Raw genomic sequence first — 23624 nt, forward strand, 5'->3', positions numbered from 1 at the left:
GCTAATGTGGCGATGAAGGGGGATTAAAATATAAGACCACAGACTGGGTCATATTTGAATCTACAAAATAAGCAAAGAAAAAAAGCAATGAGGTAGGTGTTTATAAGTTGAATATGCTGCAGTTTCTAGAACACTGAATTGAAGGGACAGTTTTTTGGCTGCTTAGTTTTAACCAATTTAGGAAAATCTTATTCTTTTAAAATATGCTTAATGGTGAAAATATGGTTTAATATAAGTGTAAGTGTATATATATATATACACACACACACACACACACACACACACACACACACACATATATATATATACATATATATATATATATATAGGGTAAGTACATGAAATGTTTTAGATATCAAATTTATTATATTTCATAAGCTATTTTTATCTGCACATATGATAGATTCATCTACTTTAGAGTTGATATTTCTATTTTGTCACTCAAATGATAACTAGCACTGCAGACATATCAGTCCAACAGTATAATAATTTTACATATACATACACATATATACATATAACTTTATATGTATATATGTATGCATATATATATACAAATATTCTAAGTACCTTTTGAATTATAGCAAAAGTAACTACTACTTATTTATTAGTGATTAGTGATTATTAAGTTAGTTATTATTATTAGTGATTATTAAGCTAATGTGTCCCTCCCACAGGTTACTTTAATAGACCTCTTTAAAACTTATATTGTCAATATATAGTAAAAATCTATTACTAACTTCCTTTCCCCTTTTTATACAAATTCAGTAGTATTTCTGTAAACCAGAAAGAAAAAAAAAAAAGAGGCTTGCAATTCTAGCACAGTAAGAAATAAGGCCTCTTTTGCATATTGGCAACTAAAATAAAATACTCATTTTTATCTTTACCCTTCCGTAAGATATGAAAACTCATGTACTCATTTTTTTCCCTACAGCTCACCAAATATCTTTTGTTACATGGAAGTAAACAAGTCAGTTTTCAGTTCACATTCTTATTTATGAATCATTGGCCAAGGAAGAATACATATGTACATCACACCTCCTTCAAGAAGTCAGGACTAGTTTTTTCAGCTTTTCTATTGCCACCTAAAAAAGGAAAAAAAAAAACAGAGTTATAAGCAACAATGGCATCTTGGTTTTTAAAGCTTTTCTGTCTTATCCCTCAGTCTTACATCTTGATCTTTTTACATTTTCAACAATGACAAAATCAGTATAGACCATAGTAGTTATCAGTTTCCATTTTCTTAAAGCACCTGACAAGTTTAATTCTTATGAACTTGATAAGAAAAAGACATTTGAACCAGTGCTGTAGTAAGGAGATACTGAAAACTGGTACAAAGTTAAGAAAGAAGGAAGTGTGATGTCAACACTCAAGAAGCAATAATAAAGTTCAATCTCTGTGCTATGGAATAAGCATGTGATTTTGTATCAATTTTTGTATCAATTTTTTTTTAATTAGACAATTGGTATGAGAGTTTGAGTTGATTTGAGAGGGAAAAAATATTCACTTTGCTTCATTTAGGGCTAGTTGAGCTAATAAGTACTTAGTCCATAGTGTTTTTTAATTTTCTGCAACTCTATTCCATGAACAGAACTCAAAAAAGAAGAAAAGCACAGTGATCTATGGCTGAAGTTTGGTAGATATGATGGCAGCATGGTAAGAGGCCAAGGTTTTGAGATAGGGCAGGGTTCAACAAAGGGAAAGGAGAAAATGATGTAGGATGCTGGCCTGGGTAAGAGATGACTAGTGAAAAGAATGGTGAAGATGATAAAGATAAAGATGAGAATAAGGGGTTGTATAGTTTAGGGAAAGGCACAGTGATCAAAAATTATGGTCAGATAAAGGAATTTCAGAATTCAAAGTGAAGTGGAACCCTTATAGGTTACTTCGAAGTTAAAGGATCAACTCTGTGTGAATAGAAAAAGAAAATGGGAAGTTGATATATAAGCCCCAAGTCTGAGGTCAAGAAATGAGGAGGAAAAAAACAATTGTCAACTAGATACTGAACTAAGTGAGGAAAAATGCAAAATATCTGATTAGTAGAAGTAGTTATCTTTAGATATAATATTCTCAGAGAAAGACTTTAATAAAAAAAAAATACATTAACTATTAAGATGCCAGAGAATCAATCATGTGTATATGTGTATGTGTATTTAAAAACCCTATTTATATGTATATATGTATGCTACTTTGTATGTAAAACTAGGAAATCTTAAGATGGTTAGAACTAAAATGTAGCACAATTGGATAGTGTCTTCATTGTGTGAGAAAAATGATCATACAGATTTTCTGGTTCTTTATTTTAATTTTCAGTACTTTGTTCTTGCTTCTCTCTCTCTTTTTCTGTTACTAAATCTCCATCTTATGTATAAGTATATACATAAATATAAAAATAAAGATTAGCAGTTGGAAGATCAGGAAAGAATTATATCACTTATTAAATAATTATATTTCCTTTACAATTGATTTTGCTCTGTTCAATTAAGTGAAAAAATGGGTATTAAGAAAACTAATTATTGTGAATCAAATACCTCAAATAACCATGAGTATGCTAATGCTTTTATTCCACAATTTATGTTTTTCCATTCTCTCCCAAATAGATTTTAAATTAAATTTTAGTTTTTTCCTTTTTTAAATGCATTCAGCTAAACAAATTTACCTTCCATGATATGAGTGAAACAATGGCAAAGAAATTTTAGATGAGTCCTAGGACCTGTTTCTTAAGCAGTTGAAAATATAGTATATAATAGAGTCTATAAATGATAAATGGAAAATAATATGACTAACACTAAATAATACAAAAGTATATAGCAAGTACAACCAGAGGATTATGTGAAATCCATAATAACATCTACATTAGGCTTTAAAGGATAGACAGAAATTTGGAAAATTTAGGGATCAGGTTTCAGGAAAAACAGTGAAATTTATATATGAGAAGGCAAATAGTCAAGTTTGGCTGAAGTATAGATATGAAAAAGGGATTTGTTATGAAATAACATGCTAAGTTTCTAGAACTCTACTTGGCAAGCAATAGGGAATCACTGAAAGATTTTTAGTGGAAGAACAATGAACAGATCTATGTATAAAGAAAACTAGTTTGGAAACATTATGAAGAATAAATTGGATGGGAAGAGAGCAGAGGCAAGAACTATTATTGTAAACATAATGCAATTATCCAGAACTTTTGTAATAAAGGAAAATATGATAGGAATTAGCACCCGAAATATGATAAGATAAATGTATAGAAAATAATTTTTCTTCTACATATCTTCTGTTTCCTAACTAGGATATAACTTACTGGAAGACAGGATCAAACTTTTCATCAATTTTTTTTTCTGTCCTCCCTTTATCACCTGATAATACTGGTGTAGTAGATTTTCAATCAAGAAATTCCCTTCTCCAAATCAAATAGGCAACTTTACTTATGGTCTTAAGACAGATGCTTGAAGGATTAAGTAGTTAAGTGACTTGCCCAGAGTCAGAGTATCAATTTGTGTTTCCCACTCAGCATCCTGACTGAAGCCGAGTTTCTATCTACTATGCCATGCTGCCTTGACTCTTTCTCCTTTAAATTTTCAAAAACAACATAAAAGCCTTTTTTTCAAAAGTACAAAGTAGCTTATTCTATACAATTTCAATATTCGGTGTGTTTGCTTAGGACTCACCAATATTTTCACTTTGATGACAAAATACTACAAAATTAAATTACCTCTAAGTTGCTCCTCATTGCTTTTTCCTCTTCTAATTCTTTTCTTATTTTTTCTAGTTCCTTCCTAGAAAACGAAAATAACTTTAGAGATGTGTGTAGAAACAAAAACGGCCATCCACAGATATGCACACATTTTAAATTTCTAATCCAAATTGTTAAATATCAATCAAAAAATTTTAAAACAGAAAAATTAACACTAAAAAAGCTAAAATGTAGCCAAACTTTCTAATAATAAAATTAAAGAAAAGTAAAATAGAAAATATTAGGAAGCTTCAAATAAAGTTTATAAATTTAGATAATATGGTCTTCACTTGATCTGGCAGACCTAGGGCATAATTCACTGAGTAAATTCAGTGCTAGGAAAAGTCCATGATATTCCCAATTATCTCTCTTCAGCAGAGATCAAATATTTTCTGTTTTATAAGATGGTAAATATCTAAAAGAATTCAGTGCAAGTTCAAGAAAACCTCATGCCTACCACATTAGGGCAGATTATTTAACTCAAAGAAAGTAACTTCCAGTGGTTTAGACTAAGTACATCTTTACAGTATTCATACAAACAAAACTTAATTATTAAAAGACAAAAAAGATAAATTCCTGGTTGAGATCCCCATAAATCTTACAACTCAATACACCTAAATAATAGAACACATAATAAAAAGGTAAGACTATATTGCTCAAAACATAACTTTAACTACTTAAAGAAAAATTCCATACTACTACTATCATTTCATATATACATCTATACATCTATCTGTCCACATGCACACGCACACACACACACACACACACACACACACGCACAATACACATACACACACACACATCTTCCCTTCAAATCTGATATTTTAATTCAGTATGGGGCCAAGACTTGGTTTCTGAAAGCTATGACTGCAGGATATAAACTGTGGCATATTAGAAGAAGCTGGGAAAGCTTTTTAAGACAGAATAGTGATGTTTGCTTTTCAAAGGCCTGCCTAACATAGTTGGAAGAGGCTCATCTCAGGTGAAGAATTTTTTCCTTCACTGAAACTAATTATGAGCATCTTTTAAAGTGCTGAGGTTACAAAATATGATGATGGAAGACAACTATATCCATACAGGCGAAATTACAGATTCTTTAAGTATGATAAGTACATACATATGTTGGATGTTCCTGAGATAATAAAAAGTCAAAATTTAATGATCTAAGGCTGTCTCCTTATCTTAAGTAGGCTGAGAGCTCAGCAGCTCAGACTCACAGGCCCATCCTACCTGGTGATTTACACAAAAAATTCTCTTATCTCTGACATGAACTCATTTGCTTTTCCTAAATAGTCTGGTGGTCCCCTATTCACAGAAGCTTTCTATATTGGTGCTAAATTCACTGAAGACACTTGATTGGCTTTAATCCTAGGGCAGCTCAGAACTCCTGAATTTAAGAGATGACAATCCTCCAGCTACCCAAGACTAGAACTCTAGTCAGATTTTATTGACCAAAAAATACAAATCAGGAGTTCCTAAACTTTTAAGATTATCATATATTTAAATACTTATTTTTGTAATATTGTATAAAATCTAGGTTTTCTGTTCTCTAGGAGCCAAATAGGCTCAAAAAAGATATACTCTAGCTACTTCAAATGGGAAATATTTCCTTTGAATACCAGTCAATTGCTGTTTAGTTGTTTTTCAGTCAAGTCTGACTCTTTGTGACCCTATTTGGGATTTTCTTGGCAAAGATACTAGGCTGGTTTGCTATTTCCTTCTCCAGTTCATTTTACAAATGGGGAAACTGAGGCAAACAGGATTAAGTGACTTGCCCAAGGCCACACAGCTAGTAAGTGTCTGAGGCTATATGTGAACTCAGGAAGATGAGTCTTCTTGACTTCACACTCTATTCCAGGGGAAACCTCCATCATTCAGCTAGGAAGCATTTATTAAACTACTATATGCTTAGCCCAGTTTATAAATTAGTACTACATTGTTTATACTACAAATTTTCTGGCTCCTTAAACATGCTATTTTTTAATTTACAAAGTCCTCTAGGACACACAAAGATTATCAAGAAGAATTCTTTACATTTTTAGATAATTTTTTATAGTGTACACTAGAAGAAAAATAATTACCAGAAGAAAAATAATTTAAGTAAGAAAGTTTTACATATTTAATATGTTTGGGAATGCCTGCCATCTAGGGGAGGGGGTGGAGGGAAGGAGGTGAAAAATTCGGAATAGAAGGGAGTACAAGGGATAATGTTGTAAAAAATTACCTATGCATATGTACTGTCAAAAAAGTTATAATTATAAAATTAATTTAAAAAAAAGAAATTAAGTTTTAGTAATTAGAGTTTGCATTATTTGAACTCTAAGGAAAGTTAAATGTTCTAAATACATAATTAAAACTTACTAAATTTTATACCAGGGAAGTTAGGTGATACCATGAATTTCTATTCTCATCTTAGAGTCAGAAAGACTCCTTTCATGAATTCAAATCCAGACTCATACATTTACTAGTGTGTGACCCTGGGCAACTTATTTAACCCTGTTTGCTTCAGTTTTTCATCTGTAAGATGAACTAGAGTAGGCAATGTCAAACCACTGCAGAACCTTTGTCAAGAAAATCCCAAATGGAATCACAAAGAGTTTAATATGACTGAAATGACTAAACAATAACCACAAATTGTATACAGAACATATACTGAAGTTATAGAACTGTTATATATAGTTATAGAACTTTCCTTTCTAATAAAAAACTATTAAGAAACATTTTCCCAAAAAGGTTGTGGTTATATATATACAGATGGAGGCAATCATTATTTAAATTTTCCATTCCCTGCAAAAGCACATTTTATCAATAATTAGAGATAACCTACAAATAAACAAAACAAATTTTATTTTAAAATTATGGTGATATGGAGTAGCATTAGAAAAGAGAGGTTTGAGTATATGTTGAATTATATGTTCTATTAAAGGGATAAAATATCCTAACCTATTTTTGGAGGTTATTTAATTGAGGGGAATGGAAAAATATATTCTTCTAGCTCTGACATAGAATGAATCTTAATTCCCAAAGAGAAAAAATAAAAACAAGATTTACCCATGCTCCCTTTTGATTATTTCTACAACATTCAATAGGTCAAGAACCAGTAACCTAAGGTCATCTATCAGGCTTTTCTTCCCTTCATCAATTTCTCCTTTTGATTTGACATTTGCTGTACTGATATTTTTTCTAGTAGAAACTGAAGCTGCTGAAGAGTACACAGATGTCTGAAAAGGAAAAATACAAATTCAGCAAAACTTTATTACAGAATAAGTAGCTTAAAAATCATGTGGAAAGCAGTAAGCTAATTGTGGAAAGGGGAAGTTGTCTAAAGAAATGATAGGAAACTTCTGGGGGTGGAATCAAGTACAGGAAGCCCTATAGCTAAACTTTCCCAACATTTACCTCCAAACAACTTTAAAATGAAGTCTTAAATTAAATTCTGGAGTAATAAAGCCAACAAAAGAATGGGGTAAGATGTTTTTCAGCCTGATACACATTATAAGGGCAAAAAGAGAGATCTGTGATGCTAGTATATAAGCTAGTCCAGAACCCATAAGGCAGCAAGACTAGCTCTGGGTATCAGAAGCAGCAGTAGCCATCAGCAGCTTTGGCAGCTCCTGGTGAGAAAGAAAATACATGGGATATCTGTTCTAGTTCCAAATACAGGACCAGTGCTGTTTGAAAACTCCATTGTCTGTATCTATTTCTGTATCATAGTTCTAGGCCATAAAAGAATGCTTTGGATCACAAGGGAGCAGGGATCTTGTGGAACTGCATCACTTGTGGTCACAAGGGAACAGGGATACTAATGAGTAGCATTGCTTGTGTTTTGAAAGGGATCAGGGGCCCTTCCTGGGTAAGGACCAGACCACAGACCTGGAGAGCAGTATTCACACCTCTCCACAGATCATATCACTTTAAAAGCGCTGAAACCCCCCAGAACTAGCTCTGAGAACAACAGTGTGAGAATTCCTGAACTTGGGGTAATGCCCCTGTACTCTCACCCCAGGAACAGAGTTCAATTTTAAAGTAAGGTTCAAAGTCAAGAAATAAGACTAAAAAATTTAACCAAGAAAGCAACAATAACAACAACAAAATAACCTGACCAATAGAAATTATTATAATAACATGGAAGATGATCAAGACACAAACTCAGAAGAAGAAATTATGTCAAAACAGTTACAAGTAACATCTCTGCTTCCTCTCCCAAAAAACGTGAATTGTACACAAGCCCAATAAGAATCCCTGGAAGAGCTAAAATTATTTTGAAAATCAAATAAAATAAATACACATTATAAAACAAACTCAATAAATCAATCAATATTTCTATATATCACCAACAAAGTCCTACAAGAACTAGTAAAAGATGCCCCATTTAAAATAACGTAAACTTTATAAAATATTTAGGAGTATACTTACCAAGACTCAGGAACTACTCATGACATGAACATAATTATAAAATATTTTTATACAAATAAAGATATATTTAAATAATTAAAGAAATATTAATTGTACAAGAGCAGGCAGAGTCAACATACTAAAAATAATTTACCTAATCTATTTATTCAATGCCATCTCAATCAAACTACCAAAAATTATTTTACTAAGCTAGAAAAAATAATAATAAAATCCATTTCAAAAATCCAAAGGCTAATAAGATCAAAGGAATTTTTAAAAATGGAAAGGAAGGAGTATTAATAGTACCAGATCTTATATTATAGAATACTATATACTATTATATAGAATTATACTATATTATAGAATCAGAAAATTATCAGATACTAGCTAAGAAAAGTGCATCAGTAGAATGGAGTAGACATACAATATACAGTATCAAATGATTATAGTATTTGACAAGTGTAAAGATTAGCTTTTGGGAACAAGTATACATTGTTTGGCAAAAAAAAAAAAAATTGTTGGGAAAACTGGAAAGTCTGGCAGAAATTATATATAGACCAATATCTTACACTATTTTTCAAGAGAAGGTCAAAATAGATACAGAACACCCAAATATAAAAGGAGATATTGTAAGAAAACTAGAAGAACATGGAACATCATCTATCAGACTTATGGAGAGGAGAAGAATTTATGAATAAACAAAAGATAGAAACCATTGTGAGATGTAAAATGGATAATTTGATTACATTAAATTAAAAAGGAGGTGTACAAATAAAACCAATGTAGCCAAAATTAGAAGGAAAGAAGAAAATGGGAAAAATCTTATATGCAATTTCTTGGACAAAAATGTATAGAATTTTGTCAAATTTATATGAGTCATTCCCCAACTGATAAATGGTAAGTTTTTTATATATAAAGAAATCAAAACTATACATAGTCATATAAAAATGCCCTAAATCATTAGTGCTTAAAGAAATGCAAGCTAAAACAACTTGGAAATACCATCTCATTACTTATTGGATTAGCAACAATGATAGAAAGGAGAAATAACAAATGTTATAGGAAATGTGAAATAAATGGGACATAAATACACTGTTTATGAATAACAACTGTGAATGGATGTAACTATTTTGGAGTATAATTTGAAATTATGCCCAAAGAGTAATAAAACTGTATACCCTTTGATGCAGAAATACTAGTGTTAGATCAGGGGAAAAGGAAGAGAACTTATATGATCTAAAATATTTATAGCAGCTCTCTTTGTGATAGCTACGAAATAGAAATTGAAATGATGCCCATGAATTGGAGAATGACTAAACAAATTGTGCTTCACAATTGTGATGGAATGTTCCTATATTATGAGACATAATGAACTGGTTAATTTTAGAAAAAAATGGGAAATTTTGCATGAAATAATAAAAAAGCTAAGTAAGCAGAACTAAGAAACATTATAACTAGTAACAGCAATATTGTTTGAATAATTATTACGAACAAGTTATTCTAGGTATTATAAACACTCCAATCAACAACAAAAGATCTATGAGAAGAAAGATACTATCCACCTCCACAGAAAGAACTGATAAACAGAAAGAAGTAGGCATAATATTGTTTTATACATATTTATTTATTTCCAGATATATTGTAAAGACTTTATTTCTTTAAATAGAAAAAGTTGCTGGCAAGAGAATCTGGTAAAGAAAATACCAGCAAAGCATAAAGTAAAAATACTAAAGACTTTTGACAAAATTATATAAAGAAAAAAAATCTTAACTAAATGCTATATATTTCCACTGAAAGTCTATGAAAGTTCTGTATCTGACATATATATATGTGACTAAATTCTAACATATTTATATATGCATATATATGTGTTTCTCTATATTTGTATGCAGAAATATATGCATGTATATACATGCATGTAATATATACAAGCATATACATATAGGTATGTATGTGTATATATATAAACATATACATATAGTTATAAATCTGTGTTAAAGGGTAACATTTTCTAGTATAAGGAGGAAGAGATAGAGGAATATAGTTCAAATCTTAAAATGTAACAAATAATAAATTAAATTTAAAAAATCAAATAAGAAAAAATCTAGAAAAGAAATGAGTGAGGCAAGAAAATTATGAAAACAATTAACAGCTTGGTAAAAGCAGCACAAAAAATACTGGGGAAGAGAGACTCCTTAAAAACATTAGTAGTCCACACCTGTCAGATTGGCTAAGATGACAGGAACAAATAACGATGAATGTTGGAGGGGATGTGGGAAAACTGGGACACTGATACATTGTTGGTGGAGTTGTGAAAGAATCCAGCCATTCTGGAGAGCAATTTGGAACTATGCCCAAAAAGTTGTCAAACTGTGCATACCCTTTGACCCAGCATTTCTGTTATTGGGATTATATCCCAAAGAAATACTAAAGAGTGGAAAGGGACCTGTATGTGCCAAAATGTTTGTGGCAGCTCTGTTGTAGCTAGAAACTGGAAGTTGAATGGATGTCCATCAATTGGAGAATGGTTGGGTAAATTGTGGTATATGAAGGTTATGGAATATTATTGCTCTGTAAGAAATGACCAGCAGGAGGAATACAGAGAGGCTTGGAGAGACTTACATCAACTGTTGCTAAGTGAAATCGGCAGAACCAGAAGATCACTATACACTTCAACAACAATACTGTATGAGGATGTATTCTGATGGAAGTGGAAATCTTCAACATAAAGAAGATCCAACTCACTTCCAGTTGATCAATGATGGACAGAAATAATTATACCCAGAGAAGGAACACTGGGAAGCGAATGTAAATTGTTAGCACTACTGTCTATCTACCCAGGTTACTTATACCTTCGGAAGCTAATAATTAATGTGCAACAAGAAAATGGTATTTATACACATATATTGTATCTAGGTTATATTGTAACACATGTAAAATGTATGGGATTACCTGCCATCGGAGGGAGGGAGTGGAGGGAGGGAGGGGATAATTTGGAAAAATGAATAAAAAAAAACAACATTAGTAGTCAAATGGAAAAATAAAAATAAAAGATCATTGAGGAAAATCATTCCTTAAAAATTAGAATCAGGCAAATGACAGCTAGAGATTCCATGAAATATCAAGAAACAATGCAACAAAGTCAAAAGAATACAAAAATAAAAGACAATGTGAAATATTTCATTGGGGGAAAAAACTGATCTGAAAAACCAGGTAGAGATAATTTAAGAATGATTTGACTACTTGCAATCCATGATCAGAGAATGAACCTAGACATCATTTTTCAAGAAACTACAGAGGAAAATTGCTCTGATAACCTAGAACCAGAGGGCAAAATAGACATTTAAAGAAATATACTGCTCACCACCTGGAAACCATTCCAAAATGAAAACTCCCAGGAATATTATAACTGAATTTCAGAGCTCCCAGGTCAATGAGAAAATACTTCAAGAAATCAGAGAGAACAAAAAAAAAAGTTAAATACCTAAATAAAGATCAGTTAAGATCACATAGATTTAGCCACCACCACATTAAAGGAGCAGAAGTCTTGGAATATAATATTCTGGAAGGCCAAAAGAGCTAGGATTAGAATCAAGAATAATGTACCCAGAAAAAGTAAGTATAATTGGGGAAGGGGGAGGGAAAGGAATTGGATATTAAGTGAAATAGAAAAAGTTTTGAGCATTCCTAATAAAAAAAGCAAGGATTGAATAGAAAATATTATTTTCAAATACAAAACTTATAAGAAGCATAAAGAGGCAAATTTGAAAGAGAAACATAATAGACTCAATAAGGTTAAACTTTGATATAACTTCTAAGAAATTATTATTATTAGAACAATTAGAAGGACTATACATAGATAAAAGAAAGAGGAATGGGTTGATTATTTGGGGAAAATCTTAAAAAAAAAACCCTGGATGGGCTAGAAAAGGGGGAATATAAAGAGGAAGAATGGATGAAATTATCTCACATAAAAGAGGCACAAGAATGAAGGCTTTTACAGAGGAGGGGAAAATATTGGAAGAAGAATGAGCAATGTCTAAACCTCACATCTGAACTGTTTCAAAGAGAGAAGAATATATATGTGTACATGTATACATGTATACTCATAATTGGGTACAGAAATTTCTCTTACTCAACAGGGCAGAAAGAGGGGAAGGGAAAAAGAAAAAAAGGTGATACGATAACAGGGAAAGGAGATTGAAAGTCAATGATAAGGAGAAAAACTGATTTTTTAGTGGGATGAAAGAAAAAGAAATGGATGAACAACAGAAAATAGGATGGAGGGAAATGCAAAGTTAGCAATCATAACAGTGACTGTAAATGGGATGAATTCACCCATAAAGAAGCAGATAGCAGAATGGATTAAAAAAGAATCCAACACTATGTAATACACAAGAAATAAAATTGAAACAGAAGGATATAAATAGTGTTAAAATAAGGTACTAGAACAGAATTCAGTATGGTTTTGCTGAAGAAAAAAAGGCAGCAGTGGAAATCATGCTGTCAAAGCAAATGCAAAAATAGACCTAATTAAAAGAGGTAAATAGGGACATTATATCTTGCTAAAAAGTACCACAGACAAGGAAGTGATATCACTACTAAATGTATACACCAAACAGCATATCATCCAAATCCTTGAAGAAAAGTATAATGATTTAGAGGAGGTAATTAAAAGTAAATGCTATATTCATGTGGAGCCCTCAACTTCACCCTCTCAGAGCTAGATAAATTTAACCATAAAAATAAATAGGAAAAAATTTATGATGATAAATAGAATTTTAGAAAATTTAAATATAATTAAACCTCTGGAGAAACCTGAATGTGAATAGAATATGTTTTTCTCAGCTATACATAGTACTTTCTCAAATATACTATGGCATAAAAAGCTCACCAAAAATTCAGAAAATAGAAATATTAAATGCATTAATGCACTGAATGCAATAATGCAAAATAAAATTATATTTAATCAAGGGCCGTGCAAGCATAAATTAAAATTAATTGGAAACTAATATTATCCTAAAAAATTACTATGTCAAAGAAGAAATCATATAAACAATCAATAATTTCATTAAAGAGAATAACAGAGATGAAGTAATATACCAAAATTTGAGGTATGTGGCAAAAGCAGTACTTGAGAGAAATTTATACTCTAAATGTAAATATATCAACAAAAAGCAAATAGCAGATCAATTAAACAGGCATTCAACTATAAGAAAACTTTAAAAAGAACAAATTAAAAATTTGCAATTAAACACCAAAATGGAAATAATGAAAATCAAAGGAAGTTAATAAAATTGAAAGTTTAAAAAATTTAATTAATAAAATTAGGAGCTAGCTTTATGAAAAAAAGTGGATAAACCATTGGTTATTTTGATTACAAATAGAACCAGACTTCCAGAAACCAAAATTAAAAGGACAAATGTACCACCAAATAAAGAAAAAATTAAAGCAGTTATTAGGAACTATTTTTCCCAATTATATGCCAGTAAAACTGACAATCTAAATGAAAAATATGGATATTTGAAAAGCAGAAATTGCATAGATTAACAGAAGGAGGAATAACATATTTAAATAATCCTATTAAAAAAAATGAAAATGAAAACCATAAATGAGCTCCGTAAGAAAAAGTCAACAGGAGTAGATAAGATTCACAAGTGGATTCTATCAAATGTGCAAGAAATAATACCTCACAATACTATATAAAGTATTTGAAATAAAGTTGAAAAAGTCCTATTAAATTCCTTTTATGACTAAATATGGTTTGGATTCTTAAATTTGGGAGAGAGCAAAAACAAAAAGAAAGCTACAGGTAAATTTCTCCTAATTAATATTCATGCAAAAAATTTATGATTATAGCATTATATCACAAAAGTCACACACTGTTACCCAAAGGGATTTGTACCAAGCGTGTGGGCTGATTTAATATAAGGAAAAAAACTATAATCAAACTAACTATATTTCAAAGCATTAATCATCAAAACAACCTAATGATGGTGGAGCAGTGGAATAGATTAGATATACAAAGTTGTTGTTTGTCCTTTGTTCTCAAAGAGGACAGTGACTTCAGGGAAGTGATGGCTTGAAAGTGAATTGGATTTAAGTGAGGGAGGATTATGCAAGGTCACTTGCCTCACTTTCCTCTCTAGAACCATCAGCATCCAATGGCCAGATATAAATCAGGAGACTGGAGATTGCATTAGATGCAATATGCAACCTTGGTTTTTTATAAGCTAAGATATTTAACAGGTCTCAGTTTGACTAGAATTTAAAAAATTATTTATTGTCTATTATATGCCAAGTAACATAGAAGGTACTGAGGTTACAATGACAAAAGTAAAATTTTAGTCCTTGAACTCAAAAAGATGATAATCAATCATAGGGAAAAATAAGAGAACATATTCACAAATGTGAAATAACTAAAAAGTAAATGAAACACATTGAAGAGGTAAAAAGATAACAATATCTGAAATGATCAGTAAAAAACTTCATGTTACTAATAAGACTAATAAGTGCAACTTGAGCTGAGCTTTAATGGCAGTTACAGAAACATCAAGTCTGGCCACACAAAAAAATACAACACACTAAATAGAGTGAAGGTAATAATACATTTTATATTACTTTTGTCTTTACTGTATTATGTCTTTACTGTATTAACAATTAAAGCTACATAAATTATTTTCTGGTGTTTTACAACATAGGATTTACTGTAAAACAAAGCAATCAAGAATGGTACAACATATGATTTACTGGGAAACAAAGCAATCAAGAATGGCAGGTTTTTCCTAAATCATACTATCATAAACAATTATCAAAACTTTATGAAGTAGAAAAAATTTTGGGAAGATAGCAAAGTCAGAAAACTTTCAACTCTCCAAATTTCCTCTCAAAAAAAAAAAAAAGACAGAACATGTTGTTAATGCAGTAGAAATAAATATGGGTAAATACATTAATTGTCTCTAAAGATAATTTTAAAAGGTCATCAGGAAAGATGACCTCCAGAGGCAGAGGTTTTGCCTGAGAGAAATGCAAACATCTCCAGGCCAACTCTGAAGAATCAAGAAACAAGCCTTGGGAACAGCTGGGTTGAGAAGGGTTTACAATATACAGTAATAAATGACATTAATCTAGCATTTGATAAACCCAAACATCAAAATTTGGAGGGCAAAAAATTCACTAGGTTGTCAAAAATTTTTGGACAACTATAAATCACTTTGGCAGAAACTAAACAAAGACTAATATCTCACCCCATTTGCCAAGTGAATAAATGATTTAGACATAAAAGGTGATTACATAAATAAAATAGGGAAGCATGGAAAATTTTGTCTCCCAGATTTATAGATAAAAGTTTATGACCAAACAAAAAATAGAAAGGATCATGAGAGGTAAAATAAATGACTTTGATTATATGCAATTTAAACATTTTTGCACAAATAAGCCATGCAGCCAAAATTAGAGAGCAGAAAACTGAGGGAAAAATTTTTACAGCAGATTTCTCTGATAAAGGCTTTTTAAAAAAATTAAATATATAAGAAACCAAGCCAAATTTATAAAAACAAAGCATTCATCAATTTAGGGGTGGATAAAGGGCATGAACAGGCATTTTATGTAGGGGGGAAAAAGCTATCATAGTCACAAGAAAAAATGCTCTAAATCATCAATTAGAGAAATGCAAATTAAAACATCTCATTCATAGCATCTCACACTTATCAGATCAGCCAAAATGACAGAAAAGGAAAGTGACAAGGAATATGGAAAAATAGCTACACTAAAACATTGTTGGTAGAGTTGTGATCCAGTCCAACCATTCTAGAGAAGAATTTTAAAACACACCTAAAGGGCTAAAAAAGCAAACAAGCAAACAAACTTCACTCTCTTTAACCCAGTCATATCTCTCTTAGGTGTCCCAAAAAGATTAAAGAAAAAGGAAAAGGATGTATATGTACAAAAAATATTTATAGTAGGTCTTATTATGATAAAGAATTTGAAATTGAGGTGATCCTCATGAATTTGTGAATGGCTGAAGAAATTGTGGTATATGACTGTGATGGAACATAATTGTACTATAGAAATGATAAGCAGAATGATCTCAAAAGACTTAATAATACTTGTACATCAGCAAAATAACTGTTTGGACATGTATACATATATTGTATTTAATTTATATTTTAACATATGTAACATGTATTGGTCAACCTGCCATCTGGAGGGGAGGGTGAGGGGAAGGAGGGGAAAAGTTGGAACAAAAGGCTTGGCAATTGTCAATGCTGTAAAATTGCCCATGCCTATATCTTGTAAATAAAAAGCTATAGTAAAAAAAAAAAAATTTAAGAATACTTGTACATAGTAACAGCACTATTGTGAGGATGAAAGAATTACTCTGATTAAGAAAATGATCTAAGATAATTCTAAAGAACTCACAATGAAAAATACTATTCAGCTCCAGGGAAAGAACTGATGAATTCTTAATATAGATTGAAGCTTACTTTTTTTTTTTTCTTTCTTTCTTTTTTTTTTTTTTTTTTTTTTTTTTGTGTGTGTGTGTCTGTGTGTGTTTTCTTTAGCAACATGACTAATATGGAAATGTTTTTCATGACTTCACAGCTATAACTGATGTGATATTGCTTGCCTTCTCAATGGATAGGGGAGATGGCTAGCTGGAGATAAGATTTTTTAAATTTTAAATTTCAATTGAAATATTAAAATTTTAATATCAATATTAAAATATTTATAATAAATTGGCATCAAAATAGTAAATATTAAAAATTAATGAATTAAATTTTTAAAGGAAAATCAATTAGAAGTTCAATGTCAAATACATGTTGTCTTATCTAAAATAACTACTCAATAAACATAAAAAACACATGATTAACATCAAAAGGGAAACATTGTATATAATTAAAATATTTAAAGATATTAAAAATATAAGTATTTTTGCTGTTAAATCATTTTGGTCCTACCCAACCTCCATCTGAGCACATTTGAGGGAATTTTGGCAAAGATTGTGGAGTGATTTGCCAAATTATTTCCTTCTCTGACTCAGAAAACTGAAGCAAACAGATTTTGGTGATCTGTCCAAGGTCACATAGCTAGGTGTCTGATGCAGAATTTGAATCCAGATCTTCTTGACTCTTAGTGCAGCACTCTATCCACTGCCCTATCTAACTGCCCCAACAATGCAAAATAGTTCAGAAAAGCTCCTGTGATCAGTGGCTACATTAAAAGCAGCACAGTGCCCAAATTGAAAATCTTACTATAAGACTACTTCATCAGAGCGCATGTGGAATATTGTGAAGTTCTGTGCACCCAAATTTTAGGGGTCTTGGCTCTCGGTTAATTTTACCTTGGCTTTTTCTATTATAAGGGAAGGCTAAATAAATGGTGGTAGAGTTAGGTCTGGAAATGACTCTGGTATAAACTCAAAAGGCATTTATAAATAATATAGAGGAAAAGAAAAATATTTCTGAAAATCTGGATAATTAATAAATTTTCTAGGATAAATTTCCTTAAAGATGTGTGTGGGATAAAATCATTTTAAATGTTATAATTCAGTATTTTAGTATTCTGAGTTATTACAATGAAAATATATTTCCAAAAATGAATAATATATATTCTGGTTAATAATAAGAACAAGCATGAATACAGTGTTTTAATGTTTGCAAAGCACTTTACAAATATCTCATTTTATCTTTACTATAATCCTGGGAATCAGGTGCTATTATCAGAGCCATTTTATAGTAAAGGAACCTGAGGCTAAGTAACTTGTCTAAAGTCACAGAGCCTAATAAGTGTCTGAGGTCATATTTGAATTTATATCTTTCTTGCACTATATCCACTATATCACTTAATTGTCTCTTAGATTTACTAAAACATACAATAAATACAGTGGGTTTGAAAAAGAAAATAAAAGATCATTAAAGGGATTAAAAAGCCAATTATATTTATATATATATATATATATATATATATATATATATATATATATATATATATATAAAGTTGAGTTTTGGGGGTTTTTTTGAGGAGAGAAAAAAATTATAGCATTTAAAATTATTCTACAAAAAACTTTTTAGCAATATAATTTGTGAAAATAGGATGTATTTATCAAAAATGATCTTCAGCAGCAAAGCTTAAAGGGCATTCTTTATGTGCACTATAATTTAGTTCCTTTCTTGCTTTTTTCTTTGCAAATAATTCCCTTCTTTAATCTATTTAGATAGTTAAGTGGCTCAGTAGAATTGAATTTGGAAATACCTAAGATTCAAATATAGGTTTTGGAACTTACTAGCTGAATAATCCTGGGAACCTCTATTTTCCTCAGTTTTCTTCATTTGTAAAATAGAGATGTCAGTAAGCACTATATCAATACCGGCTATTATCACTTCCTTATAAAAATGTATTTTACAATTTCCTTGTGTTCTACATATTTGAACTTGTAAACCATGATTTAAAAAGAGTACTCATAAAATCAATGGCTGATATCTTAGTTTACTTTTAAAAGTCCATATATGCATTAAAATCAATCAAGTGAAACATGTATTAAGCACCTACTATATATGCTAGACCAGTGGTCCTCAAACTTTTTAAATAGGAGGCCTGTTCACTGTCCCTCAGACTGTTGGAGGGCTGGACACTGTCTCTGCCGCCTCAGCCCAGTGCTGGAAGTGTGCATTGCTAACACGAGTTTAGGTCGAAAGTCACTTCGGGTCTGATTTTGCCATAGGCGGGCCACATAAAAGTCCTCAATGGGCCACATCTGGCCCATGGGCCGTAATTTGAGGACCCCTGTAAGACATTATGTTGTTAACCAATATATTTCATTGGTACAAATAAGTGGATAAGGCAGGAAAGGAAGTAATAGAGGGAGATGATAGTCAAAATTCTTTCCTCCTCAAATTATCATGAGAACCAGTATCCATGGAATGTTTCTTCATAGGTCTGGATTAAACCAAATGTACCTTTTGAGGATTAGGTATGAATTGTAAGTAGGCCTGACTCGGAACCCAGAGAAACTTTGGGTTGATTGACAAGTGACTCAGAACCCCAGAGAACCACTGAGTTGATTGGCAAGTGACTAATTTTGACGTAAAGACTACACACTATCCTGTTTTGAGTAATAGACAAAAAATTGCATTTCTCAGAGTCTAATCATTACAAGTTAGGGAGTTGTAATATCACAAATGTGAGCCTTGCAAGAGTAGACTCAAGATAAAAATCAACACAGCAAGCTCAGATTAAAACAAATGAACAACAGAAAAATGATACAATACATTTGGATAGCAAACCCAGATATTTTTGTCCTGTTCCCCTCAGTAAATTATCCTGTATTTTGATCTGTAGATGTTGTTCAGTTATGTTTGACTCTTTATAACCTTACATGGGGTTTTCTTGGCAAAGATACTAACACAGTTTGCCATTTCCTTCTCCAGAATCTGTGGAAAGTCGTCAGATAAAAGTTGTAATTTGGTCTGTGATTTGGAAACTTACCCAACAGTGTGTACTGATTGTAGAGAGGAATATAGCCAGGTGAAAGGAAGTTCAAAATATCAGGCAAGTTGATTCTCTCATGGCCATCTCAGTCTGGACAAACTATTTTTGGGCAGTAGACTAAGCTAAATAAGAATGAGACTGGCTGCAAAAGGGGAAGGAATTCCTTTTAGGATTGTCTAAGTATAGCCTAGAAATTCTGGACTATCCAAAATGGAATACATGTGTTGAGGCATATGTAATTTGTTCAGTTTGAGTAGACATAATAAATGCCTTTCATAGGAATGGCTGAAGTATGGCTCACAGAGATGAGGAAATAAAATGGGCAACCTTTGTAAGTGGCAAGAAAAGATCTAATTAGGTTAGGTAGCTGCCAAAGTGTTTTCCCAAAGAGGACACTAGAACTTGGGATTCCAGGTGACTTGAGTTTGGTTCTATACACTAAATGCAATGTGTTGTAAGATCCTATCTCTTTCCTTGGGTTCAAAAGAGAGTGGTTGATAATCATCTCAAGTAAATGAATTATTGAGAAAGTATTAACTACTAAGCACTGGACAAAAAGAGCTGGAACCCCTAAAGACTTATGCCCCACTGGGCTAATAACCAAAAGTGTGTATATCCAAAAAAGAACACAAGTGTACATAAGGAATAAATAGCATCAGTGTAAGGAAACGAGTGTGAAAACTAGTTATCTCATAACCAGGGACGTGACAATATAAAAACAAAAAGTTCACCTAAGCTGAACTTTCAGGGAACTTCCCATTAATGTCTGAAATACAGAAGGAATGAATAGACACAAAAACCCACTAGTCTTTTACTGTTGACAGTTATTTTGGAATAGTAATTCCGGCTATTGGCAGAAACAAAACCACTACCTAAGAATGAGCCTTGGCACCTGAAATGAACTTCAAACTCTTGCTTCTGGTAAGCATGGCCCTTATGATAATATGAAGATAAGGCCTTAATCATATTCTTGGTTTTGGATTTTTTTTAATGCTCTGATAACTACTGTTTTATAGTTGGCAGTCGGGTAGATTATTTATTGCACATAATAAATGCGATAGGAGGCCTAGGGACCATAACAGTGTACATCACTGTTGAGAGGTAAAATAATACTCTGTTCAAAATTTATTTCATTTATCATGGGAGGGGGCAGAAATAATAGGCAGAATAATTGAATTAGCAGATATGACCAAGAAATGCATGAAAGAACCTGCACAAATTTGCATGTATATTCACACACATATATATATATATATATATATTCATCATTTTATACATCTGGCTAACTCCTGATTGGCATGTGTTAGGATTCTTACAAGGTGCTAAGTCAATTATTTAATTTAGCATGGTATTTAACAGTTCTCTAGTTCACTAATCTATTACTAATGTACTTAGTACTTACTAGAGTTCCATAAGATTAACACCTTTAAGAGAGCATATATAAGGCAGGAATCTCAACCAGGATGCACTTCAGGAGATTCAGAAGCCAGAGATGGCAGCTTAAGCTCTCGGAACCAAGACTACAGAAGGCCTCCAGAAAACTAGCCAAGCCCCAAGTGAAGGATAAGATTTTGAAGGAGACAATAAAGGATTTAACTCCTGACTGCATTTGGGATGATTATTCTGAACTGAAAGGAAGGCTGCCTCCAGAAGCTCCCAAGAACCTGCTCCCAGAGAACATTATATTTTAAAGAACATTACAGGCATGTTCATAGATCTATCAGGTTTTCTTTGTATTGGCGAATTTGAAATAAATGCCTGAATAGCTTGTCTTCTGTTGACTATGTAACAGTGTATGAGTAAATGAGCCTCAACCTATGTGTTCCATTTTGGATAGTCTAGACTTTCTAGACACTTAAGACAATCCTGAAATTATGTAACTATGTAACAATGATTATTCTGCAACCTTAGCAGAAATGGCCAACTCTTGGTTGAACATGGGCTGCAGTATATTTTGTAGTCAAAACAAAATGGATATACGATGACACATGTTCCATTTCTTTAGACATCAAGAAATTATTACTATCTGTTAAATTAAACCCTATCTGTTAATTAAACCCTATCTGTTTCTAATATTGAACTATTTGACATTGCTAAGGATCTTGGTGAGAAACTTTCTTTTCCAAGTCTGCTGAACTTACAGCTGCTAAGGAGGGTTAATAGTTAAAGAGATCACTTTTCTACAAAGGTCATTTCCCTAAACAATGACTTCATGGGAAAGCTGTAAGCAGGGTTGGGAGCACTGAGGAAGGTGTGTATTGGGCTTACCTTCCTTACAGTAACAATTTGTCAAGTTTCTTCTCCACAAGGGTAGCTCCCCTGCATGATGTAGAACCAGTGGTCAAATGAAAGTGGAATGAGTGGTGTAATCAAGTGGACTTGGGTTGAGTTAAAATTCTTAATCTACTACTGACCACCTATGACCTGGAGCAAATCAATCTGATCTGAGTCTTAATCTATAGAAGTAGTTCTCTTGAATTGCTTGAGTGTCTGTATTTTTCTATTCTATCCTCACACAACCCTGTGAAAGACATGCTATTATTTTTCCCATTTTACTGAAGAAACTGAAAGAAAATGAGAGAAATTAAGTCACTCCATCTTTAGTTTGGTTCTATACTCTAAATGCAGTGTGATGTAAGATCCTGCCTCTTTCCTTGGGTTCAAAGGGAGTGATTGATAATCATCATGTAAATGAATGATTGGGAAAGTATTAATACTTGCCTAATAGTTACAAAAAAGTAAAACAAGTCTCTGTCCTCAAGAAGCTTGCATTTTAGGCAAGAGAGGGTATAACATGTACAAATGTAATATTCAAGGTAATTTTGGTAGGGAGGATATTAGAAGCTGAGGACTGGAATCAGAAAAGACTTTGTGTAAGTACTGCTTGAGCTGACTTTTGAAGGAAGCCAGGGATTTCAAGAAGGAATATGAGGAGAGCATTGCAGGCATGAGGGAGATAGCCAATGTAAAGGCACAAAGATGAAAGAGGATCACTACCAATATGGCTTAGCCCATAAGGGGAGAAATATGTAAGAAGATTGGAAAGAAAGGAATAGGCTATAAAAAGTGTTCAATGCTCATTTAAAATTACTTTTTTATTTTTTAAAAAATAATGATAATCATGGAGCTGACTGCATAAGGGAGAGTGTGATGTTTAAATTTACACTTAAGAAAAATTACTTTGGCAACTGGGTGAATGATGAAGTAGAAACTTTTGGTAGGGAAACCAAATGGTACATTATTCTCATAGTCCCAGTAGAGGTGATGAGGATATAAATGAAGGTGGTAGCTAAGAATAGAGAAAGGGGTAGAAAGAGTAAGTGGTGTACAAGTGTGGATTTGGCAAATGCCTGGATATAAAAGATGAGGAATTTAAGGTGACTAGAAGAGACTGGAAGAATGGTGGTACTCTTGCTGTATTCAGGAAAGTGCAGAAGGGAGTAGGTTTCAGAAGGGGGAAAGAAAAATTATTTCGGAAATGATGAGTGCAAGGCTTTTGCCAAGAGGCTTACTTGCATGTAAAAGACTGTTGGCATTTTTGGACAGAGTAGCCTTAGAGAGGTAAGGTTAGAAGTTAGACTGCAGAGGCTTAGAAAGTATTGAAAGTATGGAAGTATTCTGTAGAAAACTTTTTCACAGAAGCTGGCTGAAAAAGGGAAGAGATGCAACTAATAGGGATGGTAGGATATATAAAGTTTTTGTTTGTTAAAAATAGGAGATACTTAGGCATATTTGTAAGGCAGGAGGGAAGAAAGAATCCAATCTTTAGTGTTAAATTGAAGATTAGAGAGAATAAGAGATGAGATGATAGTGGAAGGCAATTGGCTGGAGATGACAGGTGAGGGTGAGATTAAGCATACATGTAGAGAGACTGGCCAAAAAAAAAAAAAAAATAAGACTGAACTACAGGGGGAAATTGGAGGAGGGTAGTGTTCAAGGGATTTTGAGATAAGACAGAAAAGAACAGGAAGCTAAGATATCTAGATATTCTAAACTAGAATCAGAG

At 32.1% G+C, this 23624-nt stretch overlaps 1 protein-coding gene across 10 annotated transcripts in view; it reads right to left on the reverse strand.

Annotated features, from left to right (window-relative positions):
- Positions 1–975: 975 nt before the first annotated feature.
- Positions 976–23624, reverse strand: part of CD2AP (CD2 associated protein) — a 156866-nt gene continuing 134217 nt past the window's right edge. For 6 of the 10 annotated variants that reach the window (XM_074310712.1, XM_074310710.1, XM_074310718.1 and 3 more), the window contains 3 exons: positions 6785–6954; positions 3710–3773; positions 976–1085 (listed from right to left, as the gene is read on the reverse strand). In XM_074310712.1, coding sequence (XP_074166813.1) covers positions 1044–1085; positions 3710–3773; positions 6785–6954 — 276 coding nt within the window. In that variant the 3' untranslated portion in view covers positions 976–1043. The remainder of the gene's footprint in view (positions 1086–3709; positions 3774–6784; positions 6955–23624) is intronic. The other 4 variants (XM_074310716.1, XM_074310722.1, XM_074310713.1 and 1 more) reach the window with 1 other exon arrangement.

This window comes from Sminthopsis crassicaudata, chromosome 4 (genome assembly GCF_048593235.1).
Source record: "Sminthopsis crassicaudata isolate SCR6 chromosome 4, ASM4859323v1, whole genome shotgun sequence".
Classification (NCBI taxonomy): domain Eukaryota; kingdom Metazoa; phylum Chordata; class Mammalia; order Dasyuromorphia; family Dasyuridae; genus Sminthopsis; species Sminthopsis crassicaudata.